General features: G+C 37.9%; 1 protein-coding gene across 1 annotated transcript in view; it reads left to right on the forward strand.

Moving 5' to 3' along the window:
• The window catches only part of LOC109108823 (E3 ubiquitin-protein ligase rnf213-alpha-like), a gene marked incomplete at its 3' end in the record, with an annotated part of 50,942 nt that overhangs the window by 21,393 nt on the left and 7,011 nt on the right, over nucleotides 1-22,538 (forward strand). The window contains exons 19-57 of the mRNA XM_042721421.1: nucleotides 844-996; nucleotides 1,098-1,196; nucleotides 1,559-1,681; nucleotides 2,432-2,624; nucleotides 2,711-2,884; nucleotides 2,963-3,115; nucleotides 3,229-3,842; nucleotides 3,943-4,102; nucleotides 4,196-4,413; nucleotides 4,752-4,889; nucleotides 5,632-5,796; nucleotides 5,887-7,159; nucleotides 7,278-7,453; nucleotides 7,560-7,709; nucleotides 7,794-11,399; nucleotides 12,358-12,482; nucleotides 12,581-12,676; nucleotides 12,760-12,881; nucleotides 12,960-13,082; nucleotides 13,176-13,234; nucleotides 13,366-13,519; nucleotides 13,611-13,746; nucleotides 13,945-14,136; nucleotides 14,469-14,599; nucleotides 14,672-14,829; nucleotides 14,925-15,134; nucleotides 15,242-15,429; nucleotides 16,843-16,963; nucleotides 17,048-17,148; nucleotides 17,237-17,419; nucleotides 17,527-17,693; nucleotides 17,779-17,884; nucleotides 17,967-18,081; nucleotides 18,385-18,592; nucleotides 18,947-19,143; nucleotides 19,228-19,350; nucleotides 20,281-20,391; nucleotides 20,517-20,759; nucleotides 20,835-20,910. Of these exons, the coding sequence (XP_042577355.1) occupies nucleotides 844-996; nucleotides 1,098-1,196; nucleotides 1,559-1,681; nucleotides 2,432-2,624; nucleotides 2,711-2,884; nucleotides 2,963-3,115; nucleotides 3,229-3,842; nucleotides 3,943-4,102; nucleotides 4,196-4,413; nucleotides 4,752-4,889; nucleotides 5,632-5,796; nucleotides 5,887-7,159; nucleotides 7,278-7,453; nucleotides 7,560-7,709; nucleotides 7,794-11,399; nucleotides 12,358-12,482; nucleotides 12,581-12,676; nucleotides 12,760-12,881; nucleotides 12,960-13,082; nucleotides 13,176-13,234; nucleotides 13,366-13,519; nucleotides 13,611-13,746; nucleotides 13,945-14,136; nucleotides 14,469-14,599; nucleotides 14,672-14,829; nucleotides 14,925-15,134; nucleotides 15,242-15,429; nucleotides 16,843-16,963; nucleotides 17,048-17,148; nucleotides 17,237-17,419; nucleotides 17,527-17,693; nucleotides 17,779-17,884; nucleotides 17,967-18,081; nucleotides 18,385-18,592; nucleotides 18,947-19,143; nucleotides 19,228-19,350; nucleotides 20,281-20,391; nucleotides 20,517-20,759; nucleotides 20,835-20,910 (10,840 nt within the window). The remainder of the gene's footprint in view (nucleotides 1-843; nucleotides 997-1,097; nucleotides 1,197-1,558; nucleotides 1,682-2,431; nucleotides 2,625-2,710; nucleotides 2,885-2,962; nucleotides 3,116-3,228; nucleotides 3,843-3,942; nucleotides 4,103-4,195; nucleotides 4,414-4,751; nucleotides 4,890-5,631; nucleotides 5,797-5,886; nucleotides 7,160-7,277; nucleotides 7,454-7,559; nucleotides 7,710-7,793; nucleotides 11,400-12,357; nucleotides 12,483-12,580; nucleotides 12,677-12,759; nucleotides 12,882-12,959; nucleotides 13,083-13,175; nucleotides 13,235-13,365; nucleotides 13,520-13,610; nucleotides 13,747-13,944; nucleotides 14,137-14,468; nucleotides 14,600-14,671; nucleotides 14,830-14,924; nucleotides 15,135-15,241; nucleotides 15,430-16,842; nucleotides 16,964-17,047; nucleotides 17,149-17,236; nucleotides 17,420-17,526; nucleotides 17,694-17,778; nucleotides 17,885-17,966; nucleotides 18,082-18,384; nucleotides 18,593-18,946; nucleotides 19,144-19,227; nucleotides 19,351-20,280; nucleotides 20,392-20,516; nucleotides 20,760-20,834; nucleotides 20,911-22,538) is intronic.

The raw sequence follows: 22,538 nt of genomic DNA on the forward strand, positions 1-22,538 counted from the left end.
AAGCTCTCTGAACCATAACCTGGAAGTACGATTGATGCGTTATGTGTACATTTTCAACTGAGTGCTCTAAATATCAAGTTTTTGTGCTAATATAGTGTAGACATATTTTGGATTACAAACTGTATTGTTTCATCAGTTATTCACGTTAGCACTCGGCTAACGTATCCATCATTATTGTTTTAAACAGTGTTGGGCAGTAACGCATAACTTAGTAACGCATTACAGTAATTTGTTTACTTTTTTAGTAACGGAGTAATCCAACGCGTTATAATTTTCAAAATAGTAATTAGAGTATAGTAACAAGCTAAGTTCTCTATACAGAGTAACATGCCCATCGCTGGTTTTAATTGTTCAAAGTTTAGCACCTAAACTAAAGCTGTGGGCACGATTTGCTTGCATAAGTGTTTTTGTATTTTATGTCATTATTATAAGCACGGATTGGAGTACTATATTATTGTTCTATGTAAAGGTGCTTTGTCAATGGTAGCACTCGCTAACTTGCTCAAGGACTTCTCTCTGTGCCAATCACAACAGGCTTGGCCAGCTGACCAATCAGAGCAGAGTAGGCTTATGGAAGGGAGGGGTTTGCTCCGAACTTGCTTAGAATGAATCATTTTGAAATCATTGGCAAAGGACTCTAATATTAAATGTATATTCTGGGAAAATAACAATGTTTTCTGACCTTAGATGCATTTAAACCTGTTGTAGGGGACTCCAACACAATATTAGGTCACTTTAAAATACCATATGACCTGCTCTTTAAAGTACTGATTAAAGCCAGTAGTCAATCAGAAGACATTCCATTAATTCAATGTGACAAATTTAATATTTTTAATCTTAAAGACATCACAACAAGCAGACGCTTTTTCTGAGAAGATACTTGCATTACTCAATGAGGCCAAGCAAACTGTCAGAGCATGGAGCACACAAACTTTAAAAGGTAGACTTTTAAACAGAGGTTATGTGACGTGTGCCAACTTCACTACAGAAATTGAGGTAAGCAGAACAAATGTTCATACAAGCTAACCAATCCTTTCCGAAAATGTTAAATCTCTATAATTTACTACAATAATTATGTTTTATGTTCTTTTTGACAGATTTGGAATAACATTATAGCCATAGAGTTCATGAGTAAGGACTTCACTAAAGAATGGAGAGAGACATTTACAACAGACTTTGAGGGGAAATATCAACAGGTATTAATTACACTGTTTCAGTATACATGTTAAGTTTGGTTGGAAAATGGTCCAATATTTTATATATTTTGTTAAAAAATACAAATAATTAAAAATTCATGACTTTCAATTTCATTAACTTCATTAAATATCTTCATTATTCCACTGGTGTGCAGGGAACACTATTAAATATTCTAACAGTATGTCCTGCACCAATACTGAATCTAAAGTGTCACAGCAAAATAAATTATGTCACAGTTCTGAACTTGCAATCTGGATTGATAATTACTATCAATTTATATGTACTTTAGGGTCATCAGATATGAATTAGTTTAATTATTGACATTTTATGTAAATAAACTATTTATTTTTACTTTTATTAGGAAGATCAACTGGATCAAATCCAGGTTTATTGTTCAAAGATTGAGGAACTTAATGGCTCCCATCCTTATTTGGTGGGTAGTGTCGAGAAGTGTGCTCTCCAGGCTGTTACCACAATATGCCAGGTAAAGGCCTTTCACTTTGTTCTCACTGGCTTGTTCACTGCTGGCTTGAAATGCTTAGTGCTAGGGATTAAGACCAAAATATATTGTATAATATTTAGTGTGTGTGCATGTAAAGGTATAATTCACCCAAAAATTATATTTGCTTACTTCCTAATTAGGTAGTTTCAAGCAATTTTCTTTCTTTGTGGAAAACATGTAAGGGATAATGTACGGACATTGTCTAAAAATCCTACTTGTATAGGATTTCCTTAGCATTCCACAAGGAAAAATAATCCATTACAATGTACAAAACAATCAGCCAACAAGAACACTGCAACAATTTTAGAGCTGATGTCCTCCGATTTAATTTTCAGTAGAGTCAATAAATTAAGATGCAGATGATAGCAGTTGTGCTTGTATGAAACAAGACCTCTGAACATCTAACCTCTTACTGCTGCAAATGACCAATCAGAATCAAGTACTGTACCAGTATTGAGCTGCACAGTTTCAATGCAAAACAAGGGAAAGCACTTGACGCGAAGTGGAATAAACGGTGACAATGTTAATTTTGGTTTCAAAAGTCATTAGCACATAGAGATAAAAATTAATTTGATGTTAGACTTTTCTGTTCTTTGGAATTTTCAGTGTTTAAGCAATACGTTGTTGAAAGTACATGATTTCAAATGTCTTTTTTTGACAGTTGTTAGGGTAGCTTTTGTGTGGTATTGAGTATGTGAAGTGTACACTTACTGTGCAGACTTTCTTTAACAGACTAAATCCGAGGGGAAACTTTTTGAGAAATTAAACGAATATCGGATAAACTGGAAATTTGGAAAACTTGTGTCTACCATCATCCTAAAGTCCTGGCCAAAAGATGACAAAGGAACCTATCTGGAGGAAGAAGAAGTTGTTCTCAAACATCTTCTGGGCTGGACAGCAGCTAAGAATGTCTTCCAGCTTCATGGTATATGGTTATTATAATTATATGGTTACAGTGTTTACCATTAATGAGACAGCATGACAGTTGTTATTTATTTATTTGTTCTGCAGGTGCTGATGAAAAACTGATTGATCAGCTTTCTGATGAGGCTAGAGAGAAATTTGCCATGGCAACCTCATTATTCTCAAACATTTTAAATCAAGTTGTGAATGGGAAAATAGCAATTAAGCTACTTAATCACATACTGCAAAAGCGGAGTGCTTTCTTTGAGCTTCTTAAATTAGGTAAAACACCTAACATGTGTGATTTGACACTTTTACCATACAATAATGTGAAGAGTCATTACCCTACTGTTTTTACAGACTGTTTTTGTGAGAATGAAAAATACAAGGACACCATTGCCATGAAGAGACTCCTTCAGTCTAGACAAGAGGAGGTGAAGTCTATTAATCACGAGAGAGCACTGGTGGATGCTCTTATTACAATGAGCCGCAATCTGCAAGAGCATGTGATGGGTATTATATATGCTACATTATCTGCTGATCTTCTGACAATAACAGATCTCTTTCATAAAGATCACAATAACAGATTATTTTCTTTTTAATACTAAATTTGTTCTGTTTTACAGTTGATTTTGAAGTGTTGGAAGAAAAACAGAATATTGACATTGATGAGATGGACTTGGACGAGTTCATGGAAGTTCGTTCAATAAATCCGATTCCAGATGAAATGTCAAGAGTAGTCACCTACTTTGAGCTAGAAGATGATGTTCGATCTATGGCAGAGGTTCTAAACAGCTATAAAGACAGCTACATCTTCAAATCGTGTTGGGTGAAACAGGCAGCAGTGTTTGCAAAGAACTTTAAAGATGACGGAATAATATCTTCAGAGGAGGAATTGGTTATTACACTCGAAGATCTTCATAGTGAAATATTTGAACCATGTTATGATGCCTACAAAAACATATACACAAGGCTTAAAAATGGTAGCATAACATTTGAAGAAGTTGATGTAACATTCAAAGCCTACAAGGGAAAATATGATGAACTGACAACGGAAGTTGCAATTATATGCAAACTGGATCACAATGATGACCATTGCTGGGTCCAGACAAGAATCCAGCAGATTGAGCAGTACCATGAGCTTCATCTGGCAGTAGAGTCAGCTCAGGTGGTCATGATGGTCAAACAAACACTTGGTCTACGAGGAGACTTTCAAGTTTTGGAGAAGTTGCTTGTTACTGTAAGTCATCTAATTTTTAACATTGTGTTTTTTATAAATAAATGCATTTTTAATAAAAAATAAGGCATGTGGTAAACCCATGAGGCTTTCCTCCCTTCAGACACACTTGGAATTTAAACAAGAGCGTCTTGACAGCATTGACAATGAGTTGATGCAGGCAAAAACTGTGCTCGTGGACATCACAGAGTCCCGTAGACTGTGCCTCAGGGAGCTTGGCCTCAGAAAGAATTTTGTTATTTGGGTTAAAGAGGCTCTTGAAGGTAAATAATAGGTGTTTGTGCTGGTAAATGAATGTGATTTCTTAATTCTTATGCTGTTTTATAAGCAAATGTTATTCATTTTTATCACTTCAGACATCAATGAGTTGAAAGTCTTTGTGGATCTGGCTTCCATCTCTGCCGGAGAGAATGATTTGGATGTGGATCGTGTAGCCTGTTTTCATGATGCAGTTCTTGGCTACTCCTCAATGTTCTATGATTTGAAGCCGGATGCTGGCTTCAAGCACTTTAAAGAAATGCTGAAGAAACTATGGAAGGCACTTGACAATGATCCCAACCTCCCAAAGAAATTGGTAAGAATATCTGCTAGCTTAACTAACAAGAGGAAGAAAATAGGATTTTCTGTAACACTTTATTTTAGGGTCTCTTAACTAGTTGCTTATTAGCATGCATATTACTAGAATATTAGCCATTTATTAGTACTAATTAAGCACATATTAATGTCTTAATCTACATGACCTTATTCTATATCCCTAATCCTACCCAATACCTAAACTTAACAACTACATTACTAACTATTAATAAGCAGCAAACTAAGAATTTATTGAGGGAAAAATCGTAGTTAATTGTGAATAAGTGTTCCCTATTCTAAAGTGCATTTTCTTGTTCACCAACATTTTCTCCGTTTCAGTGTGACTCTGCAAGACACATAGAATGGTTGAAAACAGTCAAGGACAGTCATGGGTCAGTGGAGCTGTCATCTCTATCTCTGGCATCGGCTATCAACACAAAAGGCATCTACATTATCAGTGCACAAAATCAAAAGAAGGTTTGTTATTAACTTTGAGTTCAAATAAATGTAGCAAAGATGATGCACACAGATATTTTGACATACTTACGAGTATTTGCTAACATTATACTGGATTGCAGATTAAAATCAGGTTGAAGGGGTAGGTTTGCTTAGGGAAATGCTAACTGGTTTCTAGCTGGTCCAAGCTGGTTTAGTTGGTTGACTGTTGTCTTGGTCAGGGCCTTGCAAGGAAAATCGGTTTTCCAGTTGTTAAAAACTAATTTAGGCAATTGACAGGAGGGAGCTCAAGATATCAGTTGGTGGAGACCTGGTCATCTTGATCAAGATCTTTGCCGGAAAAAAAATCAGTTGGAAAGTGGTTGTGCTGATATTGAAAAAATGGTAGCCAATTTGTTGCTAGACCAAAATGGTCATGCAGCTAATTCAGATCCCCACCAGATGATAATCCAGAAATTAATTAACTACGGCATTAACTAACATGACATTCGTTGAATATGTCCTGGTTATATAGGTAAACAGAAATAAGTACATGAATCTGATTGGCAAAATAGAATTGAATGAACCAGTTAGAGCGTGAGTAGAGGTTCACAGAATCACAGCTTCCACTTAAAGTGGTTTTTGCTATATTTTTATACAGTTTCCATGAGAAGCAGTGACAATAGCTCAATGATTGTTTTTAGTTATCTTCTCTTTATTAAATGGCACAGTTGATGCTGATACTACTTAAGAAATATCAAACATTGTGTGTTGCTTTTTTCAGTTGTGTTTGGAAAATATTCTGAAGCTACATATTATGGAAGAGCATGATGAAGGCTGTGAGAGGCGTATTTATTCTCTGGAAGACCTCAGAGATCTTCAAAATAAATTGATGCTAATGTCTGGCAAAGGAGATCAGGGCCAGTGTGAAGTCGATCAGTTTGCAGAGGTGACTTTTTACCTTTTAGATGTTTTATTCTGTTGTATTTCACCATGACTGCTGTAATTATTCCCAAATTAACTTCTTTCCTTTTTCCAGGTTTTTGCCAGTGTACAAAGGTTGGGCTCTGTGTTCATTGATTTGTTTGTTGCTGGAAATCCATTGTTCAGACACTGGGAGGCAAACATCAACTGTAATAGTAAAGAAGCATGTATCATTTTGGACTTCAGTTTAGGGAATGTTGTCAGTGTTGTCATGGTGGAAGGCGATGTCACAGAACAGCTGCCAGAAGTCTGTAAGAAAATGGAGAGCTGCTTATGCTTCTGGAAAGATTTTATGGACAAGCAGAGGTCTCAACATTATTACTTAAACTATTACACTGCGGAACAGGTAGTATACCTGTGCCATCAGCTAGCCCAGGGCAATGTGGCTGCAATGGAAGATCAAGTTCTTATGATGCTCTCCTTTATCAAACCTAACTGCACCACTTCAGATTTGAGACAGGCTTGGCACAGGCTTCAGTATGAAGTAATTAAGAAGGGTCCTGAGCAAAATGATGACTTAGACTTTCAAACTTTTATGGAAGTCCCCAGTATGATGGAGAATGAGAGTATTGAGGAGACATGCCCATTGATTGATGACTTGGCAAGCCAGCTGAGGGATGCTATTGGGTCAAAAAAGCTAGATGTGATTTGGAATGCTTACATGCGGAACATGAACAATTTTCTGCCAGACTCCCTTGATGTCAGAAGACTTGGATATCTTCTTGAAATTTTGGCCAACAGCCCCAGCGAACACGAGGCTGATTCCTCGCAGGATGAGAAAACAAAGTACATTCAGAGAGAACTCCCAAATGGAATGGCTACTGGAAAGCCAAATTTAATCATCTGCCCTTCTGAAGAAATTCTGATATCTTGTATTTCAATTTACATGAGCAGCAAGGGTCAGCCTCTACCAACCTATGATGAAGTACTCCTCTGTAGTGCTTCCACTTCTTGTGAAGAAGTGGAACTTTTCCTCAGGCGCTGTCTCTCTGCTGGGTACAGGGGAAAGAAGATATACACAATGCTCTATGTGGACCAACTTACCTATGAGGTCAGCTACAAAGTGGAACAATTTTTTCAGCATCAAAGTGCACGGAGCAGAAATGATTACAGACTTGTGTTGGTCTGCAGCTCTAACAGAGAACATGCATACCTTCCTTCAGCTTTTAGTCAGTTTAGATTGCACTTGATTCCTCAAGAACCAATTGTCAGTGTTCAGCAATACCTTGTTAGGCATTTTACAGTACCAGCTGACATATCCAGTGCTGCTGCTGTGTTCAAAGACAGACAGTGTGTGGGAGTTGTATCCTCAGAAAGATCAGGAGTTGGTGAGTATATTATAGTTTTCAGAATTTGTGTCCGCTAAATAAAGTACCCTATTTGTGATTATAATTGTTTTTGCTAAAAGTGTAAGATGCTAAATTACATCTGTGTGGTGCATTTTAGGAAAATCACTTTACATTAAACGAATGTATGAGAATTTGAAGATTACCAAGAAGCCTTCACAGCTGAAGTGCATCAGGTTGATTGAGCCAAGAGTTGATGAGAATGTCATACTTCAGTCCTTGCTCAACAGTCCCAAGAAAAAGCTTTCAGTCTATCATTTTGATGTCACCACCATGGTAGCTACCTGATTTAGGTTTTTTCTTTTTTTTTTTTATATATTATTTTATTTGGAAATAGAAAGAAATGTTGATGCTGTTTTCAGTGTTGTTTTTATACTTACAGGTAAAGAAAGGACTTCATGAATTTCTGTTCAGGCTGCTGATCCTTGGATGCCTTATGGACTCAGAAGGAAACATGTGGAAAAGCAGTAATACGCACTTGTATGTCATCGAGATACTAAGACCTGGGACATCCCAAAATGATCGAAGAGCTGTAAGTAATCTCATTAAATCACTTAGGAATTGTTGTCATTAATTAGACAAATGCCTCATAAATTAATTTGTCTCTTCGTGTTAGGGTGCAAAAGTTCCATCTTCCTTCTTGGATGTGTTTCCAAGTGTCTACTGCCGTCCACCCAAAGAGGTTCTTGAGTTGGAAATGAGAATGCAGGAAGATCCATCATCAGAACAGGGTGATGATCCCCTTATGGATGACCAAGAGTTCAAGAGTGAGGCCTACCAACGGCCTTATCAGTACCTGCAGCGTTTTTACAGTGGTGTCAATTTGGATGCTTTCATGTACCAAGGAATTGAGGGAACTCATGTTGAATGCCTGCAGATGTTGTTTGTGTACTGCGGCATTGTAGACCCTTCTTGGGCAGAGTTGCGGAATTTCACTTGGTTCCTGAACTTACAGCTTCAGGATTGTGAGAGATCGGTCTTCTGTGATGTTTCTTTCATAGGGGATACTCTGTTGGGATTCAAAAATTTTGTTGTTGATTTTATGATTCTCATGGCAAAGGATTTCGCCACTCCTTCACTTAGCATCTCTGACCAGAGTCCTGGGAGACTGCACAATGACCTTTCCTCTACCAATGAAGAGGATCTGGCTCCGTTTAGGATAAGAAAGCGATGGGAGTCAGAACCACATCCATATATTTTCTTCAATGATGACCATGAGTCCATGACATTCATTGGCTTTCATCTTCAGCCAAATGCGCAGAATGGGATTGATGCAATTGATCCATCAACAAACAGAGTGATCAAGCAGAACATTATGACCAGAGAGCTCTATGAGGGCCTCAAACTACAGAGAGTTCCTTTTAATGTTGATTTTGACCAGCTCCCAAGATGGGAGAAAATTGAGAGACTTTCCAGGGTGTTGGGAATACAGTGGCCGCTTGACCCAGATGAAACATATGAACTCACCACAGACAACATTTTGAAAATGTTGGCAATTCACATGCGCTTCCGCTGTGGGATTCCTGTAATAATCATGGGTGAGACAGGATGTGGGAAAACCAGGCTAATAAAATTCCTTTGTGAGATGCACAGAAGTGGAGTTGCCACTGACAACATGAAATTAGTCAAGGTTCATGGAGGCACAAGCTCAGACATGATTTACACCAAAGTGAGAGAAGCAGAGGCCATGGCATTAAGAAACAAGCTGGATTATGGGTTTGGCACTGTGTTGTTCTTTGATGAAGCAAACACAACGGAGGCCATAAGCAGCATTAAGGAAATCCTTTGCGACAACACTGCTGAGGGAGAGGATTTGACAGGTGACACTGGCTTGCAAATCATTGCCGCTTGCAACCCATACAGGAAACACACAGATGTAATGATCAAGAGATTGGAGTCAGCTGGTTTGGGATACAGAGTTCGTGCTGAGGAAACAGATCAAAAACTTGGATCCATTCCACTTCGCCAGCTAGTGTACAGAGTGCAGGCCTTACCACCTAGTATGATTCCACTAGTTTGGGACTTTGGACAGCTCAATGACCATACTGAAAAAATGTACATCAAGCAAATAGTCGAAAGGGTATCTGAAACCCATTCCATTGATTCAGACTATGTCACAACCATAACAGATGTTCTGTCAGCCTCACAGAAGTATATGCGAACAAGACAGGATGAATGTAGTTTTGTGAGCCTTAGGGATGTGGAGCGCTGCATGCAAGTTTTTGGCTGGTTCTACAAAAACCATCCAGTGTTGCTCTCAGAGCTTGCCCAGTTTGAAAGTAATCAGAGAGCAGAAAGAAAAGATCAACATCAGAGGGATACTGATGAAAGAAACCCAATACTTTGGTCATTAATTATGGCTGCTGGTGTATGTTACCATGCCTGCTTGGAGGATAAAGAGAAATACAGAAAAAAAATTTGCGGGTACCTTCCAAAGACTTACAGCCCAATGAAAGTGATGCAGGAGATCTCAGTTATTCAGGGTCTTTTTTTGAGTGGTGTTCCGTTGGGTGAAACCATTGCCCGAAACAATGCCTTGAAGGAAAATGTCTTCATGATGGTGATTTGCATTGAACTACGAATACCTCTCTTTTTGGTTGGAAAACCTGGAAGCTCCAAGTCCTTGTCTAAAACTCTGGTTGCAGATGGCATGCAAGGCCAAGCAGCCCATTCTGATCTGTTTAGAAAACTGAAGCAAATTCATCTTGTTTCCTTCCAGTGCAGTCCTCATTCTACACCAGAAGGGATTATCAATACATTCAAGCAATGTGCCCGTTTTCAGGAAGGCAAGAATTTATCAGAGTATGTCTCAGTGGTAGTGCTAGATGAGATTGGTTTGGCTGAGGATTCCCAGAAAATGCCTCTGAAAACTTTACATCCTTTGCTGGAAGAGGGATGCATAGATGATCAACCAGTACCACACAAGAAGGTGGGATTCATCGGTATCTCGAACTGGGCTTTGGACCCAGCCAAGATGAATAGAGGGATATTTGTTTCACGTGGTGATCCTGATGAAAAGGAGTTGATTGAGAGTGCAAAAGGAATATGTTCCTCAGATGCCATGATCCTTGAAAGGGTGAGAGATTACTTTCAGCCATTTGCCCGTGCTTACCTGAACATCTGTAAGAAACAGGGAAAAGGTTTTTTTGGCCTGCGAGACTATTACAGCTTGATAAAGATGATGTTCACTGTTGCCAAAGCTAATGATCAGAAACCTAGTGCAGAACAGATTGTGAAGGCTGTGCTGAGGAACTTCAGTGGCAAGGATAATGTGGATGCTGTCACAGTTTTCACCAGCAGACTTAATATCAAACCCAGGCTTGAGACTATCAGTGCCATTGAGCTTGTAAGAGAGAACATCACAGCCATTGGACAAGATGAAGAATGCAGATACCTTCTGGTTCTGACCAAAAACTATGCAGCCCTTCAAATTCTTCAGCAGACATTTTTTTCAGACAAGTACCAGCCAGAGATTATCTTTGGTTCAAGCTTTCCAAAAGACCAGGAGTATACTCAGATATGCCGCAACATTAACCGTGTCAAGATCTGTATGGAAACTGGCCAAACCGTTGTGCTTTTGAACTTGCAGAACTTGTACGAAAGCTTGTATGATGCCCTCAACCAATATTACGTTAGCCTTGGAGGTCAGAAATATGTGGATTTGGGGCTTGGAACCCACAGAGTCAAATGCAGAGTACACAGAGATTTCAGGCTCATTGTCATTGAAGAGAAGGACATTGTGTACAAGCAGTTTCCAATTCCATTGATCAACAGATTGGAGAAACATTATCTTGACCTCAATACTGTACTAAAGAGTGAGCAAAAAGACCTTGTTGAGAAGCTTGAGCAGTGGGTTCAATCCTTCATTTCTGCTAGAGGCAAGCACTCAATTGCTCCCCAAGCACGCCGTTACCTTCCAGCTGATGCTTTCATTGGCTACCACTCGGACACTTGTGCATCTGTTGTGCTACAAGTTACAGAGCATCTCAAAGGGCACAAGCTCTCAGATCCTAGAAAAGTGATCTTAGATGAGGCTAAATTGATCCTTTTAAACTGTGCAACACCAGATGCCGTGGTTAGGCTGGACTGCACTACCCTCTCCAATGTAGAAGGTGACCACTTGTCAAGGGTATACTTTGAAGACCAGAAGCACAGTTCCCTTGCTGACTTCATCCATTCTCACCTACAGCAAGCAGGACCAAGCCATGCCTTTTTCACAGAGGTAAATCCATTGAATTTTAAATACTCTGATTATTACTGTAGAAGAGTGTTTTTTATTTAGGGGCTAGAACTGACTAGGGGGCCTCAGCAGTCTTTAAAAAGATGGTTTAAAGGGATAGTTCACCCATAAATGAAAAATCTGTCATTAATTACTCACCCTCACGTTGTCCCAAACCAGTAAGATCTCCGTTCATCTTCGGAACACAAATTAAGATATTTTTGATGGAATCTGAGAGCTCTCTGACCCTCCCATAGACAGCAAGGATCCTTACACAATCAAGGTTCAGAAACATAACAAGAACATCGGTAAAATAATCAGTGTTGCATCTGGGGTTCAACTGTAATTTTACAAAGCTATGAGAATACTTCTTGTGCACAAAAAAAAACAAAAATAATGACTTTATTCAACAATTTGTCTCCTCTGCATCACCCTGTTGCCATTTTGGAGAGTATCCACTAAACGTAAATAATGTATGCTATTCTGTGACAAAAAGTGTGTATTTTTTTGGGTTTCCACACAAAAAGTATTCTTTGTAATATTACAGTTGAATACCTGATGCCACATGTATTATTTTACCAATGAGGGTGAGTAATTAATTTTTGGGTGAACTAAACCTTTAAAACAAGGTTTAAAATGAGCTAAAACCTTTAAAAATCAAGATGTGAACTGGCAATGGAATTAGTATTTAATCATTTTAATTTTACTTATTTATAATTATTAAACTTGGATATTTTAAAATATTGCCACTTCTAGTTACTTTAAATAAAATAATTGAAGCAAAGCAGCTTTTTCATTACAGCAGAAGCACCAGATATATCTTAGTTTACATTGTGGGGCATTCAAATCCGGTTATAGATAATGAGGGACTTTGGAGTCAAAATGTTTTAGAACCACTGCTCTAGAGCAATTCATAAGATTTCAATCTTAGCACTTGCATTCTTTTTTTTCTAATCCTTAGGTGACTACATTCTCAAGGCTTCTGACTGCTGCAGAAACTGAACAGCTACAGAACGTAGTTCAAAACATAGAGCTCCTCTCACTACAGCAATTTGACACTGAACACTCATTTCTCAAGAAAATCAAGTACTGTGCTCACAACATCACTACATCTTGTCACATCACAACAAAAATGCATATTTGGTCTTAATTAAATGAATTAAAACCCTTTTCTCTGTATTTAGGAATTATTTGGAAAACACCACCGGGGACAAGATACTTATCATCCAATCCGATTTTGATGAAGGCTCCCAAAGGTTAAATGTCATTGCATCTGCAAAGTGAGTTAAATGTGGTTGGTGGCATGTTTTGCCAGTTCAGTAAATGCAAAGCTGCGTACTTTGAACTTCAAATATATTTCCAGGTATTCTTCTATCAATGAAATCAACAAATTCAGGAAAGAGGACAATCAAAAAGTTTTTGTGTACTTCATCACTAAACTACCCAGAATGGATGGTGGAACTTCATACATTGGATTTAATGGCGGTAAGACTAGTTTTGACTTCATCAGTGACCAACACTGTTTGTTTTAGCGAAAATCTAATTTCTACATTTTCTTTTATGGGCCATGGAAGTCAGTCCACATTGATGACCTCAGAAGATCGAAAGATTTTGTCTTTGATATAAAAGCCTTGCAGTGTCTGACCATTAGCCAGCTGTTTGAAGTGAAAGCAGATGAACCTGAAGGTGGTGTCATTTTATTTTTTAAAAATCGAGCATTATTTTTAAGGGTTGATTTCACATTCTCAAAAAAATTCAAATCATTTTTATTGCTTGCAGCTATGGAGGTTGATGACATGTACACAGAAGAAGAAAAGATGGAGCTAGAAGACAATACTGTGAGTCACATCCTCAACAACAGTACTATATTTTCAGTATTTTCTGATACTATTGCCACCTTGTTCAGTTCAGTACACTTCTAGGAAGGTTCAGTAAGTAAAAATGAAGTTGTATTTCTTGTGCTCTTCAGAGCTGGAAGAATGTTCTGGACACCACAGCACTAGTGCGAAGCTGTGTTCAGAGTGCTGTTGGCATGCTAAGAGATCAGACAGAGGCAAGCACCCGTAGCACCAAGAGAGTAGAGATTCTGCTAATGCTCCTGGCTGACAATAAGACTCTACACGGTGAGAGATCGCTGTTTGTATTTTTATTCTTTATAGCTTTCATTAACTGTCTTATAAGGGATCACTGATATTTAGGTATTTATGTTACCAGCTGAATTTCTGAAAACTTTAAAGAAGCGACTTCATTTCCTGTTGATGACTCATGATGATAACACAATCTCTGCCAAGAGCTGGGTATCAAAGGAAGCACTAAATACTGATGCATTGCAAGAAGGTGGGACTTTTAGGTAAGTGTAAGAAAAAGAGTGTTTTGCACAGTATATTAGATTGTAGCCTTTCAGATGTTCTCATGGAACCTCATTGGCTTGACTAGCCCTTGTTGGCTCTTTGTAAAACCCTATACTTTCTATATATTCTGTCTTTTACCCTATACATTCTACTCTGTCTTCAACACTACTTTTAATAATTATTTGTTTGTTTTTTAGACATGCCCTGTGGAGGCGAGTTCAAGCAGTAGTAACTCCCTTCCTTGCACAACTTGTTTCAATTATTGACCGTGACTGCAATCTAGACCTCTTGCTGGATAGAAATTCTGAAGAATCTTTGAAGAAACTGTGGTTGGACATTTTTGGAGATTTCAAGTTACTAAATGTTCCTTACACAAGAGTGGAAAACAAGTATGTAATTATTTGATTTTAAGGTACATTTTGTGAGCCGTTGGGGCACAAAACATATGCAAATATGCTAATGCTCCTGGTTTCACAAGCTTGACTGTCTGTCTGGAATTCATCATCATTCTCAGCATTGCTGCTCAGTCAGTTTTTTCTTTAAGGTCAATTACTGTCATTTCTGACTCTGAGCAACAGTAAAAAGATAATACTGCTGAGTGCTAAGCAAGTTACTCAACTGGTATATAGCTGGCTTGTGTAAATCTTAATCATACACTAACAATGTTTTTTTAAGCAGTCATGTCTAAGTCATTGCTGTGACTGAGAACACTGTTTTATAGCTCAGAGACGAAGACAATCTTGGTTCAGAACCACATTGCAGTCGACAGGAACATGGGTTGCACCTTGCCTTTCAGCTGGAGGATTAAAGATTGTCTGGAGGAACTCTGGGTGCATGCTTTGCAGCGAGAAGGTATTTTACTCAACTTTTTTTTACAGAGTAAAATGTAAACAATAAAATCTGTTTTGGCATTTCTTTCAACAGGACATTCTATAAAGCAATTTGAAGAGTTCTTTTGGAAGACCCCCTTGGGCAGGTACATCTCTGAAGCAACCCAAGAGATGCAGATGGAGTTTTTCCACAGGTATCTCCAGGATTTCATTTCCATGACCATGAATGTAACATCAGAGGTGGACCTCAAGGTGAGTAACAGACCCTTTTAGAGCTAGATTTCTACCCATCATCTACACATCCAAGCACACTTGTTCATGTGTGTTGTTTTTACCTTTTACTGTAGCTCTTACGTGGTGCCCTTACTTGTGGTGTATATGAGCTTAGAGGCAGTCAGGAAGCACATGAGAGTGAAGTCATTTCTCTGGCATGGGTTCATGCTGCCTACCATCATTTCAAGAACCGGATACAGAACCTCTACAGGATGATCAGTATAGAGCCTCAGATTGCTCACATGCTAATTGATAACAGATGTGCCAGAGAGGGCACAGAATTGGTAATTGCATTCAACTTACTTCTGCTGCCGAAGTTTGCATGAAAATATTTATTACAGTGTATCACAGTGATTGTTTACTTCCCCCTGACCACCTTTCTGTTTTTCAGGTGTTAGATATGTACGCTGCTGTGGCCTGTATTGAATACCTGGAGCCTCAGTCTCTAGATGGAGATGTTCAGAATCTGGCCTGGCTTAGACGTGTAAAAATACTACAGGTCCCAATTGAGCTGGTCTGTTGTGAGGAGGGCCTACGCCACTATGGAGAGAAAAGCAAACAGATGGTCACCCACATCAAGTGAGTTATGAGCTCTAAAATGTTTGTCTTTTATGAGCTATACAATTATTGTCTTATCATGTTACATTATTCCTACATATCACCTAAATCACCTGTTATTCAGCCTTACATCAGTCAGAATTAGTCTGACAGCATTCATTAAAAACATTTTATTTTTTTCTTAGATCAGTGGTTCAGAGCCTTTATCCAACAGGTTGTCAGAATTCGTCAGACTGCAGGCATTAAAAAAGTCCACTTTTGTTTTTAATTGCAAAATTGTTAATTTATTAAGTTAATATTCACAAATATTTTGTTAAATTCAAGTTTTAATTTTTTAAAGTGATGAACTAGCGGGCAGCGTCTGACAGTGAGTTGACTTCATGTTTGATCAGTTTAGAATTTTAAAATCAAGACTTGACTTGACTTGAGGTACCTTCAATAAAATCCATAGAAATAAAACACTTCAAGCAATGTTAGATTAAACTTTTAACCTAAATCTGTACTATTAGCTGCATTTTCAAGTGTTTCTATGGACTTTGGAAGCTAAAGCGTGCTTAGTGCATGGAGGTGCTGCCACGATCACGTGCGCTTTTTCCCCCGATAACACAGAAAACAACTTAAAATATGCCATCATTTTTATGGGGCCGGCAATACCACAACTCAGGTGACCTTGAGCAAGACACCGAACCCCCAACTGCTCCCTGGGCGCCGCAGCATAAATGGCTGCCCACTGCTCCGGGTGTGTGTTCACGGTGTGTGTGTTCACTGCTGTGTGTGTGCACTTTGCATGGGTTAAATGCAGAGCACGAATTCTGAGTATGGTCACCATACTTGGCAGTATGTCACTTCACTAAAAAAAAAAACCAACTTAAAATATGCTGTTATTTTTGCTCTTCCAGATTAGAGTAATGCATCATTCGAAACTGTAAATATGTCTACTTTTATTTGTGTACATTCACATTATCAACAAAATGTGCATTTGTAAAATAAAGTGCTGCGGAGATAGCGAATCAGCACTGTCATCATCAGCTGATACAGACTCAGAAAACTGACTAGTTTATTAATAAATAATTAAAATGGTTGCTTCGTCTGCAAGCGTGGAATAGGCCAGCTAGCTTATATATTAAAGGCTCATTATGGTTCAGTATTTAAGTAATTAAATTAATATAAATGGCAGTTAGTCAACTAATGGCTTTAATGAACAAATTTCTAAATATTTAGTCGGGGGCAGCCTAGTTTTAATCAAGTCCTCCTTTCTTCTGTAACTCTGAAATGCAGGGCTCTATCTCTTTGTCCATAACAATATTCAAGGTCCCCGGCACACAACCCTGTCCCCAGTGCTGGCTTTGCCTGCAAATAAGACCATTTACTGTATTGTGTAGATGTCAATATTATAATTTATTATCATTACATCATTGTATTAATAATTTTCAGACATGGCTGGCGTCGCATTTGCTCTCTGGCCTTGTTTGTGGAGCACATGCTGCTGGGTGTTGGAGATGTGAGGTTAAAACTCAGGCCACTAGTTCTGGAACACACTCGAAGCCTAGCACAAGTGAGTAGACTCTGTCCATCTCCTTGAAAATAATTTCTTGAACAATTAAATTTCTGCTTATCAGCACTCATCTCTTTGCTAAAGGTCTTAGAACGGGATTCAAATCTCAAAAAGAGGCAGCCATTTGAGGCAGTGATCACCGTACTCAAAGCCTGCAAAGATGGAGCATCTCAAACCATATTCAGGTTTTTTTATTAGTAATTTCTTTAATCAAAAGGTTTAATAAGTGACAACTAACGGAGTGTGGTGATTTGTCACTGTTTGTTTACACAGGTTTGGCATTCAGCCTTGTCCAGTATGCATGGGAGACCCTCAGGACCCTTTGAGTCTGCCCTGTGACCACATCTACTGCCTAACTTGTATCAAACAGTGGCTGGGGCCTGGCCAGATGCACTGCCCTCTCTGTGTACAGGAAGTGCCTGATGGCTTTGTGCTCAAGGCATCTGATGAAATACGGTAATCTGCTAATTGTTTGGGATGAATAGTAGTTCTTCATTTCTCTGATTGTCTATTTGTATTCTCTCTATTGCTCTAAAAGATGATGTGCTTATTTTGGTCATTAGGGATCTCATCAGTCAAAACGCATTGTTCAGAATGCGATGCAATGCTTTCTTCATTGATCTGGTCACCACTGTGTGCTTCAAGGACAACACTCCTCCCAGCAAAGACATCATCCTACACCTGTTGTCCCTCCTGATGGTGGAGTCCCGTTCACTCCCTCAGATCAGAGGTATGTCTGTGTAAGTATATGTGTGGAGGTCTAGGTTTTGATCAGAATGATTAAATGACCAGAACGTTGTTCCTCAACCTCTCAGGGCGAGACCGGAGGTTCTTGACTAAGGCTCTTTCTCCCTTTGATGACTCTGTCGATAAAAATCCAGTGGTGCGTTCAGTGGTACTGAAACTCCTGCTCAAGTACAGGTGAGCACAGGGCTTCTAACAGCTCACAGCACACTCTTAAAAAATTATTGAGATAATATTTTTTGTCTTTTCCCTTTTTCAGCTTTGATGATGTGAAGCACTATCTTCAGCAGCATCTGACAGAAGTTGAGCAAAGCAACATCATTGAGGAGACTGATAAAACTGAGCTTTATTCTTTGTACATAAACTGTTTGGAGGTGTGTATATCACTGCCCTGACCAACTCGTGTTCACCTGCAATGTTTTACGGCTTAGTTTTAGTAGTTTATGGTAAAGAAATATTTTTGGTAATATAAATAACTGCTTATCTACTGTGAAAAAAAGCATGCTGTTTACGGCTAGTTTATACTTTTTAGCTTTTATTCTTTTCTATACATCTTAACTTACTCTTACTTTATGATTTTTTTTATTAATTTCTCAAGAATAAGTGCTAGAATACCCTTATGTGCTATATGTTTAAAATTTGGTCTAAAGTACAGTGCATTTCTCCTGTGTCTGCAGGACTCAATGTATGATCGGACTCGGTGGCATTCTGTGGCCGAGCAGCAGGCCTGTTTACAGGAGGAAACTCGTTTTCTGCTGGAGTTCCTTCACTCTGATACTGTGTCTACACACACTGCATCTATAGAGCACCTGCAGCGCATGGCCCGAGTTCGATTGTGCCTGGATATGGCGGCTGACCTGCTAGTGAATAGAGTGACAAGTGCTGGTAATTTGAAAAAGCCTGTAGTGTTTTCGTGTGTAACATGCAACGTGACAGAACATGTCCAAGTTACATTTCCAAAATTATATGAAAATTTTTTTTTTATTGTGCACGAAGAAAACACCTTATTTTAGGAACTTAATTTTATTTTTATTTTGTTTTTTTGCATTGAAACTTGAAACAACAGTTCATGAAATATGCACTCTGGTCCTAGAATGTTTTCATGTGTTGTTGATGTGAAAAACATCAACAAAAAAAAAAGAGTTGTCATGATTGTCAAAGGCTAGAAACTAAAGTTGAAAAAATGTCTGTTTGAATTTTTTATTTTTTTTGGTATTGATATTGTTTTCCTGATTTTAGATGCACAGGGTGATCCTTCAGCTTTTATCCCACCGTTTTTGGACAGCGTGGTTAGTCTGTGCTGCCAAATCAGGAATGACTGGTACAGGGTTTACCTTATCAGAAAGATCTGCAGTCTTCATGGGGTTGAATATGTCCAGAAACTTCTGACACAGGAAGGGTTCAAGTGGCTGTTTCCTCAGGAGATTCTTGAGTCGGTGGGTTTTAGTTTAATTAACTTCATAATCCTGGCATGAGTGACAAGTATTTATTTCTTTAACTGCTAAGTTTATTTCTCTCAGAATCAAGATGACAGTCAAATTGACCAGTATCTAGCATGTGGAATGGACTACAAAACTATTCGAGATGCAGTAGCCAAAGCCATGCTAGATTGCAACATGAACGCAATACAGAAAGCTATTGAGGTATTTGTTTACTCCTTTACAACACACAAACACACACATTGTGCTCCAAAATCTAGAGAGCTGCCTATCCACTTTATTTTTCTCTTAAGAGCAGGCACAGCCATTTGTAAATTTTATGTGTCTGACTTCCAGTGTCATCTGCTTCCAGCTTTTTTTAGCTGTACAAAACAGCTCATTTTGCTGCATGATATTACAAATTGATGCGTCTTACCATAATATTTTAATGTATTATCTTAACTATGAACACACTGGTGTGTAGTGCAGTTTTTATCATTTACTGCACTTTGTTATTCCTCTCGTTATCTCCCTACAACGGCTAATGAACTGGAAATCTTGCACATTCACAGAAAACGGCTTACATCTGCAATGAAAAACAAGGTGGATAGACCATATTAGAATTCATCTGTGTGGAAGTGACCAGGGTCAGAATTTAACTGGGGCTTTGGGCAAAAATACCACTGAAATGGAAAAAAGCCCAAATTCATGAGGGGTAAAAAATCCTCCTGTACAAGTAAATAAAATCTAATAAATCTGATGGCTGATTGTTGATTTTGATCATTTCAGTGGTAATTGTCAATAGTATTCAGGTAACTTTATGTTTGAGATAAAAGACAAAAACAGATTCATTTAATAAGATAATTATATACATTGTTATATTGCCTCTTAGTGGAAAGGTTTTTGACCCTGCTAGTGACCATTAACAGAGATTTAGTTCAATCACTTGTAAAGTTCCAGTTAGGTCAGGATACCTCATTAGACAGTAACAAGGCACTTCTCTAGTTTGTAGGTATTGTGTCCACTATACAAACACTGAAATTAAATGCTTAAAATATGCAATCAAATACTTGCCATTTCTCTTCCTCAGTTTTGTTAAACTTCTTTATCTGTGCTGACCAGTTTGCAATGTCTTTCAATACGTCTTTGTCAGAAGATTGCAACTGCACACCCATGAAGAAAGGTGTTTATCTGCTACTGGCTTTGTTTAGAGAAGTCACCGCCCTGTACAGAAGTGGAAACCCCAACGTGCACCCTAAACCTGAGGTAAAAACACAAACATACTCTACACAACAATTATATACTGTATAATAAGCCATATTTTCTGTATTCTATGGATTTTTGGATGTAAATCACTGCTGTATGTCTGATTTTCATGTTGTTTTCTGTAGCAATGTGCTGGCTTTGAAGATTTTATCAGAAGCTCAGAAGTCTTCGTCAATAATGAAATGAGAGCATTTGCTCAAGCGCTGGTGAAAAATGATCTTCATGCTTTGCGTGTACAACCACAGACGTCAGGCAGAGAATTTGTGCTGGTAGAGATCACAGTTCACATGGCTGCAGTCCTGCTGTGTGGAAATCTTCCTTTACTTAAGCCACTGCAGCAACTGGCACTGTCCCCAAACAACATGATGGTATGAACCCTTCATGCTTTACATGGTGACTAAAATGTGTTTGAGTATGATATTTCTATCATGTTCTCCTGACAGGCTTCATTCATCCCAACTATGCCTGATGACATGTTGGCAGTTGCCCACCAGGCCATGGGACACCTTCAGTGGTATTGTGAGTGGATTCTGTTTATCTGTGCTGCTATAGAATTTGCCAGTGTCATGCAAAATTCAAGACCTGTAAAAATTCAGTGCACCTGAAAACCCAGTGGTTAATATCTGACCAAATGCAAAATTAAGTTACCTTACCCTGTTCTAGCTGATGTTAATGCAGTGATAATTAAACAGAGCTTCATTATCAGAACTTTGGAAGTTTAAGATAATATATTTGACATTGTTTTCCTGGGTCTTACATAAAATGTAATTTTTTGGTTATATTGAGTATAATATAATGTTATACTCTGTTGTAATACCTAAAATAACAGCAACAGCAATAATGTATGCCTATTGACCTATGGTAATATCATATTTTACAGAATAAAATTCCATAAAAGTTTGCTGTGATATAATAGAATTAAACTGATTTTGCCAACCATATTATTGTTCTAATATGACATCTTAGAGTGAAATGGGATATTCAGAAAAAAAAAAGGAATTGATTGGTTTGTAAAACAAAAAATAGGTGATTTAGTACATACTGTGCCAGAATGGAGGTGCTAGAAGGGAGAGGTAGAAAAATGAGAGGGCCTTATGATGTCAGTGAAAAAGAAAAGTAATTTCAGAGATGGAGCAAGTTATTTAACTACTTATTTTAAATTCTTATTTTAACTTATTTTACTTGTAAGTAACTTAACCCTCTGGAGTCTAAGGGTATTTTTGGGGCCTGGAGAAGTTTTGTCATGCCCTGACATTTGTGCTTTTTTCAGTTTCTTATAAATATCTAAATGGCTAAAGTCTAATCTCACTGTAATCAGCACAAACTTGTGTTTTTGAGAAAAAAATGTTATGCGTGGTTAGTGAAAAACTAAAAATGTTAAATCACTTGAATAAGGCAATAAAACACATACAGAACATTGGTTTCTGGGACTTTTGAGAACAGGAGCTTGTAGCCTAGAATTTTTCTTTCTAAATTATGTGAAAATCATCTTGTTTACTCACTTACAGAAAACAATATATTGATTTAAATTTCCGAAGACAATTTTTGTTGGTAAAAGTCATATGCGAGAAGACGTCAGCTATCATGAATTCACACCTGAGAAGACAAAGCCCTGCATAATGAGCTGCATAATGAGCCATTCAGTCAGCTGTGTCACTGAGAGGGATGAGTTACAAGAAAGAATGTGAGGACAAAATAAATGTATATAATTTTATGTTTGTAGTTTATTTAGAATATATTTAATTATCCCACAATATAATTTAATATTCACTTGTGAGTGCAGTTAAACAGTTTATTAGGAACAATCAAAGCTGACTTTCAAACTGAATTTTTTGCATCATTACTCCAGTCACACAATCCTTCAGAAATCCTTTTAACAATCTTATTTTCTACAAAAAAACATTTATTGTTATTATTATCATTATTATTATTATTATTATTATTAATGTTGAAGAGAGCTGAGAATATTTTTTCAGGTTTTTTAGGGGGGATAAATTAAAAGAACAACATTGTTTGTTATATTTGTTACAGTTACATTTATTGGTACATTTATATTATTTACATCAAGCTTTTGAATGGTATAGTAGTGTATACTGTTATTGAAACTTCATAATATTTCACTTGATTATACATTTAGTCAGGAATTA

This window comes from Cyprinus carpio, chromosome B3 (assembly GCF_018340385.1).
Source record: "Cyprinus carpio isolate SPL01 chromosome B3, ASM1834038v1, whole genome shotgun sequence".
Classification (NCBI taxonomy): Eukaryota; Metazoa; Chordata; class Actinopteri; order Cypriniformes; family Cyprinidae; genus Cyprinus; species Cyprinus carpio.